The following is a 13,565-nucleotide window of genomic DNA, read 5'->3' on the forward strand; positions in this document are numbered from 1 at the left end:
GAAAAACAAAATTTAAATTTTGTGGTTTAAATCAATGATTTTTAAAAAAAAACAAGTGATTTTAATCATGATTTAAATCAAGCTAATTTAAATTGGTGTACCGTGATCCAGACAGAAGATTTCAATGACTATTCTACATGTTGAACCCTCAAATTAAACAAATAAAAAATTAATAAAAAGCCAAATGGTCCACATACACTCCCTTTCAAATAACCTGAAAAACGATACAATTTCTGCTTTGGCAGAATCATTAATTGCAATCTACTACATCTGTATTATTTGCAAATATATCAATGATTCCTTTCTCAATTAAAATCAATTACACAGATTTTGTTGATAGGAATGGCAAAAAAGTAGGACATTTTACCAAAAGAAAGGACAAGTGGGAGCCCTGTATATATTTGGAATAGCAGTCACAACAACTTAAAGAAAAGAAAGAAAGAAAGGTAGTTCTAGGGGTTTATGGAAATTCCAGTACTTCTATTGCTAATTTGAAATTTCGATATTGAGCAATCCATGTTATATTTCAAACAAAAAAAAGATTAAAAAAAAAACTACATCAGAGAGTATTCTTAAAATGGCACCAATGAAATACTGTATGAAAATTTACCAACAAATTTTAACCTCTCATTCACCATCAGCTCGTTATTTTCTTTTTGTACATTGCCGGTGGCCATGTTAACTAGTTGATCTATATGATCTATTCCAACAGCTTTCCCGCTCTCACCAACCTGTGCAAAAAATGCAAAGCATTGACATAGAATGCAGAGTACACATATGCACTGTATAAGACATCAAATCTATCTAATTTGCAAATCACAAAGCTAAATTCAACATAATTTGTGGGTGTTTTCGTTCTTAAATACAATTAGGTATAAGTTGAATAACAAAAGAATCACTGGAATCCACAGACATGGTGTAACTCCTAAAATAATGTCTTAGGCCTTGATGGCCAGCATTCAATGAAATATGATAGATTTTTGTTACTGACCCCAGTTAATCAGAGCCCAAAATATTCAGTTAACCCAGATGCCACCACCCTTCAGCACCCAATCAAACTTTAGATGTGCCCTCTTATAACAAAATTAGTACAAAATATCTCCTATAACCAGGGGTGGCTCATAATGAAGGTGCGCACCCCCCAAGAGAATTTAGAGGCATCAGTTTGATGCTTTAAGTTATCTGAATGTTAATTTAACTTCTCAAAACTGTTATATATCCCGTGAGTTTCATTAATTGTTTGATTGAAAAATATTCTGAAGTGAAATGTGGTGTTCATTTGCAGGATAATTATTTAGAACTTGTGGCAAGAGATTCAACTAAACTAAGAAGTTCAGTTCATATTTTCAGCGCTCGAGGAGTAGCGCCTCGCTCCATATAGCTCTGTAAGTAATGATGTAGCAATGGAGAGCAGGGTTCGGTTTTTACCAGGACATGGTATATACTAGGTATTTACCAGTAAATACCATTGTAAAAATGGTAAATACCATTGTATTGTAATAATATCTTTATGTATTGTAATTACTAAATAAAATAATTAATACATAGAGCAACTGTTTTTCACTAAAAAAAATTAATATTTATTTAGTCAATAATTAATAATCAGTGTATTTTTATAATAGCCTATATGCATACAGTTGAATTTCTATAGTTGGCTACCACAGAAGAGGATAAACAGTGAGCAAATGACATGTAGTACTGATACCTTTTAAAAATATTTCTGTTCTATTTCCATATATCAGTGAAAGAAAAGCTGAATAAAACACTAGAATAATAATACTGTTACAATATAATACCATAATACTGTTAGTAAGAAATTTTCAATTACAATGTAAATAATGCTTTCCAAGTGTGTTTTTTTTTTTGTTTTTTTTTGTTAACCTGTTTGTACAGTCATGTAGAAAGCTTCATTATAGCTAGTTTTTCACAGGAAAGTTTTGACTGGTAAAAACCTAGTTAATTACTACCAGACTGTTTTTTTACTAATAAGGCAGGGCTTGACAGATCCACAAAAAAATCTATATGCCAACCAAATATTTTAGAAGCCAAGTACAATTCGGCATAGTAGCCCAGGTCAATAAGATACTCACCTAAAGTACCAAAGGATGCTTTTAGACGTGTCGCGAGTTTGATACACAGTTTTTCCTTGTCAGAAACTTTCTTGGCACGGGGGTATAAAAGAAACGGTGACACATGACCACAGAAAAAAATTGCTACCACGGAGTCCCACACCAAAAAAATGGGTTAGAGCACCGATTTCTTGGTGAGCATAAAACTGCAAAAATGTCAAACCCTGCTGTTCTGAATCAACAATAACTTGTAGGTCCTGGTCTAATTAGTCCCCGTGTACATAAAATGACCATGGGGGTGACAAAAATCATCAAATGACCAAGCACAATTTGTTTTGCTCGAGCTAGTTATCACAGTTACACAAAATTTTAGGCACCAATATAAATTTCTTGGTCGCGATGGAGACCTGGTGCCTGGGATTTGTCAAGTCCTGCAATAAGGGATGTTAGTTTATTACATACACTTACACTGGTGAAATAAATTAAGAGAATTTGCATATTTTATCGAATTTCATGAAAAGAACTGAACTGAATGTAAAACCACTGCTTCTAGACAAAAATGCAAATCTTGTACGTCAAATTCGTAAGCATACACGTGTGTGTAGGCGGAGCCAGTAGAGAAACAGGCTGTATAAGCGCGCGTAAGTTAAGACACATTTCGTTTGCCTTCACACCTCGGCGAATTTCTTGATGTTATTTTGCAGCAATCGGTTAATTTCAAATTGTAACAGTAAAAATGAGTAACCACCAACGTTTAGATGATGGAATGAGGTGGCGAATTATGGGGAGGCTAGAAGCAGGCCAATCTCAAGTCCAGATTTGTAGAGAGTTCAATTTAATGTTCAGCGTCGTGTGTAACTCATGGAAACAGTTCCAGGATACCGAATCCATTGAGAGAAAGCCTGGGCAAGGTTGTCCAAGAGCCAAAACGGCCAGAGAAGATCACCATTTGTCGATTATAGCGAGGCGTAACAGGAGTGCTACAGCTTCTCAGTTCTCTCGTGACTTGTATGCAGCCACAGGAACCCGTGTATCAAGGGTGACTGTTTCCAAAAGACTTCATGAGAGAAGGTTGTTTGCAAGAAGACCTGCTGTTTGCGTCCCGCTCACTTCTACGGACAGGAGAATCCGTTTGTCATGGTGCAGAGAGCATAGAGATTGGAGTATGGATCAATGGCAACCGTTCTCTTCACTGATGAGTCCTGGTTCAGCCTAAGCACTGATTCTCGCCGTATGTTCATATGGAGAGAACTAGGACCTGCTACCTACCCTTTAATGTCCGCGAAATCGACCATTATGGTGGAGTAGGTTTAATAGTCTGGACAGGCATTATCATGTTGGATGGTCCCACACCTCTCCATGTCTTTGAAAGAGGCACTATGACTGGTGTGAGGTATAGGGATGAGGTCTTGGAGCCCTATGTTTGCCTTTTCAGGGGTGCAGTTGGCCCTGAGTTCATTTTAATGGACGATAACGCAAGGCCACATAGAGCTCTTCTGCTCGACGATTTTCTAGAGAGAGAGGATATTCGCCGGATGGATTGGCCAGCCAGATCTCCAGACCTTAACTCTATAGAGCATGTCTGGGGAGGCCAATTGCAACTCACAACCCCCCTCCGGGAACCATCCAGGCAATGAAAACAGCATTGCTGAACGAGTGGGACCAATTGCTACAGGAAATGATAAACTGCCTTATTTCAAGTATGAAATCATGAGACCTGTATCATCTGCGAGACCTGTATATCTGTAAGAGGGGACCATACCCCCTATTAACCCATTTTTTTGTTTATTCTGCAACAGCTGTTTCATACCTTCCAACTCCAACGAGTGTTATGCAAGATCATGCGTGTGTATTACAATTATTGAATGGTTATTTGTTTCGTATTGTATCGATGTATGTACATATCCAATTTCATTAAAATCGGTACAGTAGTTCTAGAGATAATCGACCAAGTCTGCAAATTCTCTTAATTTCTTACACCACTGTATATATAGTATATATAGCCGATAGCCACAATAAAAGTTCAAAAGTATGCCTTAATTGAAAAAGAAAAATGAGAACTATAAAAACAAAACTGTTGACATGATGAATGCTTGGATCTTCATCAGCGCAGGACTCCTTGAATTCAAACTATGTAAAAACCTATTTTCTTACCCTCCTTTTTTGTATATATAAATTCATTTCAAATAAAAACTTGTACTTTATGCAATACACATACACACAGAGATGCGATTGACGCGCTATAATGCATCAAATACCCGGAATTTCGGAAAAGGACGCATGAAAATTTTGTTCCAATATTTTAATTCTCTACAAAAATATTTTAAATTTTTGATCTCCGTGTATGGGGGGAGGGAAGAGGCCCCTTATAATCTTCTTCCAAATTTTGCTTTTGGTGAAAATCCGTGTTTGGAACTTGCGATTGCGCAATGGTAATCGGCTAAAAATGTGATTTTCTAAAGATTTCAAATTTTGAGTTGGCTATTACTTACAACCTTTGAAAAAACTTCTGGTTGCCACGGCGATCACACAGACTTACAACACAAATATGCATACATTAAACTTCAAATGCACGCATTACCAGTTTGGAGGATAGATGTAGGGCCGCAACTGGGAGGGGGAGGGACAGGCGGCCCTAGTGTCCTGGGCTCTGGACTAGACGGGGGGAGGGGGGCACAAAATTCACCCTTCATAACTGCTTCTTCTACATCACGTGGGTGTGCCAAAATGTGTACTTGCCCATTTGAGAAAGTACCTAGTTGCGGCGCTAGATAGATGGCACCATCTACTGAACACAAAACACACCAAATGCTGGGCACGCACACATAAGTACACTGTTAAGTTTCTCGAACACAAATCTGACATAGCTCCCATTATTCAGGTGTTAAAATAGATGACAGTTAAATGGTTACAGATCAGAATGGTGCACCAGAACACACAGGGAAGGAAAATAAAATCATTCTACCAGGAAAACCAAAGTATGAATAGGGAATGAGAAGATAAGTGTCAGAGAGGAGAGAGAGAATCTAATTTGCTTTAAATTTGATTAGAAGATATTGAAAGTGCTAAGATTTTTTTAATGAAATATAAAATCAATCAGAAGGGAATTTATACATTGATTATTAGTAAATATATAAATGTGTGCCTTCAACTGCTAAGAGTCTCAACGAAGAAATATAAGCAGGTCATCAAAGACCTGGGGCATGCTGGAAGAAAATCCATAGAGATACCAGTGAATTATTGGGGAGGGGAGCATAATTTTTTTCAAGATAAATTTTTTTTGAGAGGGACCCACTTTCACTCAAAAAGGACCCAGATTTTTCGAATTTATTAGAGTCAGTTCGGTAAATTAGAGTCCAGTGGCTCTACACATACTGTATTATTTTTGGTGAAGAGATAGAGAGGCTATGCCAAAGCCCCCTAGATGTGCAAGCCGTAATGTAAAACACCTAGTCCTTGGCTACTTCAAACCCGAAGCAGAGAACCCATATACATACGGATACCAATGGATAAGGTTTAAGTGTGTAATGGTATGAACCAGCGGCGAGTGGTGAGGGACCACCTCATTTAAAATAAGTGCTTTAAAATAAATTTTGTTCATTGGTTCTCTCACCCAAATATCGCAAGTCAGGTCATTGGTGCCAGTCCAAGGTCGTCGTCAATTCGGAGCAATCGGTAAACATCGCTCCTGAGGCTCTAAACTGACTGGTGAAATGACGTCATTGCTACTGCCGCTGCATAGCGATTCTGCTGATGGGGAAAATCTGGAATGTATACAAATTGGCAATGCAGTCGATGGTGATTGGTCGCCGCTTCAGTATAAAAGGCAGTGATAGTGTTGTCTCTACACACTTGCATTTCCACTTCACTCATATTCAGCCATACTACGCCACTTGTTGGTTAACTCCACCTGGGGAGTTAGGGCACCATAGCTTGGAATGCTTCTGTAAATCCTCCATGTTCCTGAATTCTTACTAGCCGCTTCTCATCGTGTAAGGCCTGCCGAGATAAAATCACAGATGAGTAGACTTCAATATCCAGCTATGAGATGGGCTTACTCCCGGTGAATGAAGATGTGGACTGACGGCTTGGTGATATTCACTTTTGTCAAAATTTTTTAAATATTCTGAATCAAATCCTTAAACATTCTATCTGAATTAATTTAAATTGAAGTTTTAATTCTCGACTCTACTTGTGTTTGCTCGTGATGTTCATTATTTTTTTATCTCAGTCGTAACAACTTAAACGTCACAGGTGCAGTGCTTGTACAGATTCAAGATAGAAATGAAAAGCTGATCTCATGCTTCTCAGTCACTTTCACCAGCAGAAAAGAATTATTTAACCATTGAGAAGGAATGCTTGGCCGTTGTATGGGCAATAAACAAGTTTTGGAAGTACCTCTTCGGGCACCCTTTCAAAGTTGTAACCAATCACCACTCTTTATGCTGCCTTGCCAATCTGAAGGATCCTTCTGGATGACTGGCGAGATGGGCATTACGTTTGCAAGAGTATGACGTAACTGTAGTTTGCAAAAGTGGGAAGAAACAGTGATGCTGACTGTCTTTCTAGACACCCAGTACTTGAAGCTAAAGAAGAAGAAATAGCTGAAGAAATGCCATTTTGAATTACAAAGACGAACAATCAAAGGACTATCAGTTACAAGTTATCCGAAAGGAGCTTGAAGAAATTTGTAGTTATCAAAATTTCCAGATACTGGATGGAATTTTGTATAAGAACTATGATCGTTTGGCATAGCTGCCAACTTTTGAAAATGAAAATTCGGGAGATTTTCGCGCACACCCGTATTTTATGCTAAAACCACTCCCTAATAAATACAATAGGGATTTTTCCAAATAAAATAGGTATTTTCCAAACATAAAAGTTAAAGCGTAGGGAATAAAATCCCTACTCAAAAACTGAAGTCAAATTAAAATAGGGATTTTACACATGGAAGTTAAAACCTTGGGAACAAAATCCCTACGCAAAAAACAAGTGAAATTGGAGGCCAAAACTTCAATGATGTAAAAATAAATATTGTGTTCAATCAGAAAAGCTGTGAACAAACATTCTGCGCGAATGACCCCAAAATCATCGGAAGATGAAGGAAAACACAGTCAATTTTTGAAGAACACTGACTTTTTGTGACACTTGCTTGATGTTTTTTTTGCACTTCACAACTGATGATGGCAGTCTTTCCATGACCGATGTTTATGTCCGTAACACAACTTGTACGAAAAGGAAAAGTCAGCCCTCTTCTGGAACGTTTGATGAAAGGGAATTCATCGGAATAAGTATCTTTAAAATTGATTAAATATGTTTTTGCTTATCATTATTCATGCTTTGTTATATCATATCGCACGTACGTAACTTCAACAAAAGAAATTTTGACCACATGTACATCACCATAATCTTCAATTATTATCCAGGACTATTGGCTGCTAAGCCATTTCCCTGCATGATAAGACAAACAACTTTCTTGTTACCATCAGAGGGTTTGTAAAACTTCCCCATTTACGACGTGTGACGTCATTTCGAAAGGGAAAAAAAAGAGGCTTCATGCCCCACAAGAAATTCCTTAGGGATTGTTTTCATAAGTGGGGATTTTTTTAATGAAGTAGGGAATTTTTAGGGACAATTAGGGATTTTTGTGATTTTCGTAAAAATTCGGGAGATTTAAGAACTTTTTCGATGGAGATCGAGCGATGAAGATAAAATTCGGGAGATTCCCGAAAAATTTGGAAGACTTGGCAGCTATGCTTTGGGAAGACCATTACTCTCGGTCTCGCCAAAACATCTCTGAATCGAAGTGCTGAAAAGCCTTCATGATGCACCCACAGCTGGTCATTTAGATTTAGCAAAGACTTACGACAAAATACGCAGAAAGTTCAATTGGCCGGAGCTTTATACGACTGTAAGTTGTTATGTGCCTCATGGCAAGGAATGTCAAAGAAGAAAATCCCCATCACAATGACCTCCGGGATATCTTCAACCGATTAAACCTGCTGTGCCCCATTTCTAAAAATAGGGATAGATCTATACAAGATTCATCGAAAGACTGGTTATTTGTGGAGATGAAGATTACAAGGGAAAAAATTCCTCACTGCCCCCACGGGGACACGAACCCAGGTCTCTCGCTTGCTGGACGAGTGCTCTACCATCTAAGCTATGGAAGCAGATAGAATATTTCAACCTTGGAGCGTATATATATGTTGAAAGGCACCGTACATGGACGGTGTCAACAATCAACTAATAGCTCATGAATGACAAAGGCCAACCAGATGGCCATATGCATATAGAAACGTCCTCTCCACTTGTCAATACAAGATTCATCGAAAGACTGGTTATTTGTGGAGATGAAGATTACAAGGAAGAAAATTCCTCACTGCCCCCGTGGGGGCATGATTTACCATCACTGTTCTGCCAAGTGGTGATGTGATGGAAATTGCAAAATTTCTAGTTGAAGATGTGATTCTAAAACATGGATCACCAAGGGAAATAATTAGTGACAAGGGTCAATCATTTTTGTCAAATCTTGTAAAGGAAATAAATGAGCTGTGTAATACTTCTCATCTACTAACTACAGCATATCATTCTCAAGCAAATGGCCTTAAAGAAAGGTCAACAAGACTGTCAGATATGTCATTCCTGTGTGTGTCGACACAGAACAAAAAGATTGGGATTCTATACTGCTGTACATCACATTTGCTTATAACTCAGCAAAACAGGAAACGACAGGCTTTAGTCCATTCTTCCTCGTTCATTGACGTGATGTAGAAACACCACTGGATGCTCTACTATACCAATCATACTCTCAGTGACTATGTAGCTAAATTAATAAAGAATGCAGAGGAAGCTCGAGAACTTGCAAGATTACATATCTCGAGAGCTCAGGCAAAAGATAAAAGCCATTACGACGAAGCTCATCGCGATGTACAGTAAGGTGATCTTGTGTGGATTTTTACACCGGTCTAAAAACTTAATTTGTCAAAAAAGCTTCTGAAATGTTACTTTGGACCCCATCGTGTTCTGAAGACACTATCAGAAGTCCCGTATGAAGTGGAGCCATGTGAGGAAAAGTCCTGGAAATGGCAACTAAAGGATATTGTTCATTTTTTACGGATGAAGCTGTATTATGATCCAAAAGAACATATAAGAAGATCTATGTCCAGAGAAGTCTTACACAAGCGAATGCAAGCTGACTTCCAGATATTCATAGTCTTCCCGGACCAGTGACAAGGAGTCAGACTAAACAGTTGCAACAAGCCACTGAACATTTTAAGGGAGGAGATATGTGACGAGATGCAAAAATAAGACAGAGATTATTATTGTTAATCCCAGACTACAAGATTATCCTTTAACAAGGCATATTTTGTTCTTGTTTTTGGGGGCGGGGTAGACCAGATCGATAAGATACTTGCCTAAAGTACCAAAGGATGTTTAGAGGTGTTGAGAGTTCCATACCCAGTTCATCCTTGTCAAAAAACTTTCCTGACACAGGGGTGCAACAGAAACGACAACATGACCACAGAAAAGACTACTACTGCAGGGAGTTCCACATCAAGGGGTTAGCACACCAACCTCTCGAGGAGTATAAAACTAAGCCTGCCGTTTGGAATCTCCAATAAGTTGTAGGTCCCGGTCTAATTAGCCCTCGTGTGCAGAAAATGACAGTGGTACAACAAAAATGATCAAATGATTGTTTTCTGTCTTTGTTTATTTCTTTCTGGAATGTTCCTCTATATTTTTTTGTGTTCTGGTTGCAGTCTGAGTATGTGGTTGTATAATTGACTGCAATATATATTGACTAAAACAACTTACTGACAATCCCCAAAGCAGAATGTGCCGAAATCTGTGATGTACGTCGCAGAACAATTACCACTACTGCAGAACAATTTGGAAGAATTTTAAGAAAAAGTGCAAAAAACACTATTACATGTATGGGGATTTTTACCACAGAACATTTTCAGTCAGCTGAGGGCTCGTCGCAGAACAGTACTAAACATTCTGCTTTGGGGCTGACAATATATGTAAGTAAGTTTGTCATGTAATGTTGTGGTGTATGCAAATTGCATGATGTGACATGCACATCTGGCGCTGCAGTCCACCCACATATGAACCCAGAAGCACGGCTTCTCTTTACCTCATGATCTTAATTCTCAATTTTATGTACTTAATTATGTTCTAATATTTAATCGTTGAATGTTTAATTGTTATTAGTTTAATAAATAGTTGTTAACCCCTTCAAGTTTGTATATTCAATATGGAGTCATACACCACACTGCCAGAGATGGTGACCCAGGAAAAATTTTAATTCTGGTAAATTGGTGCACATCTTCATCGTCATTGCTTTGCTGCATTTGTTTTCCGATACGTTCATCTCGTTCCTGTGAATCGCCAAATTTTAATTGTGCAAAAAGTTGGTTGTGTTCTACCACATAAATCGTGTCATTAACTGTATGAGTGCTTCCACCCCACTGTGCTGCAATTGTCTTGTCTCCACTCTTGAGCCAGAACTTCTCAACGTGGTTAGCGATTTGTTGCAAAACCCACCTGTCGAACACATGTACGACAGTATAAAAAATAGAATCATCATCCAGTTTACAGATTCTTAAATTCGTTGTTTACATAAATTGCTCCAAGAATTAGATCTTTGGCAAAATCTTGCTGGAAAAAACTTCAGAGACAAGTTTTTAAAAAATTTGTGGTTGCAAAGATTACCCCACAATACACAACAGATTGTATCTATAAGTGATCAAAATTTATCTGAATTAGTTATTATGGCTTACAAAATAAATGAGGTGTCCCCAGTCACGTGCGCTAGTGTCTCATCCAATTCGGATATTGCGGCCCTAATCACTATGATTGAAGTCCTTGAAAATAAGCTACCAAGATTACAATGATGATGATCTCGTTCAGGAGAGCGATATAGAAATCGATCATTTTCAGAAAAGTGATTATGTTGGTATCATTTGAATTTTGGCATGAAAGTTGATAAATGTACTGACTTTTGTCAGTTCAACGATCTCCGAAATTCGGATAGACAAAATTCATAAAACTGAGTGGCTCATCGTTAGCGGCGAGGCATGATGTTAGCCCCGAAAAAAGTCGCCTTTTTGTTTGTGATCGCATTACAGGGACTAGTTTTCTTGTTGATACTGGTGCTGTAATATCAGTTTTGCCCTATTCTGGTCTAAAAAAGCCAGCTTGTGATTTTGCCACAAATGGCACCAAAATTTCAATGTTTGGGACAAAAATTATGACCATTGACATTGGCTTGCAACATAAATTTTATTGATCTTGTTTTGGCTTCTGTAAATTGAGCAATTTCAGGCACAGATTTTCTAAAACATTTCAAAATTCTAAAATTCTTGTTGATTTAAATAAAACCTGTTTAATTGACAGCACTACGACATGCAGCATGGCTGGGGGATTTCATTTTGTTCTGCAATTGGAATAACAACAGTGTCTAATGATGTTGATTTTCATGGACTTTTGTCAAAATTTCCCGATACCATTCGACCATCACTTAAGTATGGAACTGTTTCTCATGATGTAGTTCATCATATTCAAACTCACGGTCCTCCCACTTATTGTAAGCCTCGTGAGAAATTAAAAATCACTCAAAAACAATTTGACCTAATGATTGCAGAAGGCATATGTCGTCATCTATCTAAGAGCCTGCGGGCTAATCCATTACACATGGCTCCCAAACGCTCTGGTGATTGGCAGCCATGTGGGAATTATTGCAGGTTGAAGAGTGTCTATTTGCCTGATCGTTATCTAGTCCCACGTATTCAGGATTTTACGTATGATCTTTATGGTAAAAAAAATTTTCTACCATCGATCTGTGGTCAGGGATTATAATCAAATTCCTATTCATCCTGACGATGTACTAGAAACTGCAATCATCCGCCATTTGGTCTTTTTGAATTTACAACTATGACATTTTGACTGCATAATGCTGGTCAAACGTTTCAAAGATTTATTCATCAGGTTTTGACAGGTCTTGATTTTTGCCACAGTTATATTGATGATATTTTAGTTTCTTCTAAAAATGAGGATGAACATATTGAACACCTAAAAATATTATTTCAGCGCTTACCTGCTTATGTTGTTGTCATAAATGCTAATAAGTGTGTTTTTGGAAAATCAGAAGTCCAGTTTCTTGGATATTTGGTATCTGCAGATGGAATTAAGCCCCTTCCAGAAAAGGTTTCAATTATAAACAATTTTCCTAACCCTTGCACTATTTTAGAGCTAACACATTTTTTGGCAACTGTCAATTTTTATTGCAGATTTATTCCAAATGCTGCTTCGTCTCAAGCTCTTTTGAATAATTATTTAAAAGGTGTAAAAAAAGTAACAAAATTCCAATACACTGGACAACCGAAACCTCTGAAGCTTTCGAGATATGTAAAACTGAAATTGCATAGGCAGCACTATTGGCTCACCCTGTACCTTCAGCTCCGTTAACGCTTACTGTTGACGCTTCCTCTATTACTTTGGGTGGTGCTCTGCACCAATTTGTTGAAAATTCTTGGCAACCTGTTGGTTTCTTTTCACGGAAACTCATACCAACAGAGTGTCATTATAGCGCTTATGACAGGGAACTCCTTGCTGCCTATGCTTCAGTTCAATATTTTCAGTACATGCTTGAAGGCCGGTCATTCACAATTTTGACTGACCATCGTCCTCTTACTCATGCATTCCATCAGAAGCTGGAGAAGTGTTCTCAAAGACAATCCCACCAGCTTGACTTCATCAGCCAATTCACAACTAATATACGTCGTGTTTCAGAACTGAAAAATATAGTTGCCGATGCACTGTTCTCGCATCAAGACTATTGAGTGTCCTAATTCTATCGATTATTCTCAACTGGCTGTAGGTCAGCGGGATGACCAAGAGTTATTTCACTTGATCTTGTCTAATAATACTAGACTTCCGCTGCAAAAATTGTGTCTTTTTGATTCGAAAGTTTCTGTGTACTGTGATGTATTTACAGGAAAATACGACCATCTATACTGATATATATTGATGCTTGGCTATTTATTGTTTGGTCCACTAACTATAGTGATGTACACGGATTACTACAACCAGTTAGCATGGCATCCAGAGCATGACTGCCCTTCTTTATTACTATCACCATCTTACAAGACAGGACGGTGCTGCCATCTATAAATGGTATTAAGTAGTAGATATATATTACATGCCCCCCCCCTTTTTTTTAAGACACATTAAAGTTCTATTATAGTTAATGTGTGATCATGTATGATAATGAATATTCAATTTATTGTCTATAACGTATCGGTTTAACTACAGTCCTCGCTGACTTTCTCAGGATTTGACCTGCTCCTGGAATTGTATCTGAAGTTGAAGATGTCATCTTCTTAACTGCTGTTAAAGGGTACAAATCTTCAACTGTTATGGTTCTGGTGATCTTCTCATTAGTTGTTCTGTCTTCTCTTATGTGGTGTCTATTTCTTCTATATGTACCTC

The 13,565-nt window shown here is 37.8% G+C and overlaps 1 protein-coding gene across 10 annotated transcripts in view; it reads right to left on the bottom strand.

The window, feature by feature from the left end:
* Window positions 1-13,565, bottom strand: part of Pcmt (Protein-L-isoaspartate (D-aspartate) O-methyltransferase) — a 121,732-nt gene that overhangs the window by 39,354 nt on the left and 68,813 nt on the right. For all 10 annotated transcript variants that reach the window (XM_089247023.1, XM_089246967.1, XM_089246991.1 and 7 more), the window contains one exon: window positions 611-731. In XM_089247023.1, the coding sequence (XP_089103149.1) occupies window positions 611-731 (121 nt within the window). The remainder of the gene's footprint in view (window positions 1-610; window positions 732-13,565) is intronic.

The sequence above is a fragment of the Pholcus phalangioides genome, unplaced genomic scaffold (genome assembly GCF_987345545.1).
Source record: "Pholcus phalangioides strain wild (caught in Gottingen) unplaced genomic scaffold, Ppha-v1.0 ptg000003l_1, whole genome shotgun sequence".
In the NCBI taxonomy this organism is placed as follows: domain Eukaryota; kingdom Metazoa; phylum Arthropoda; class Arachnida; order Araneae; family Pholcidae; genus Pholcus; species Pholcus phalangioides.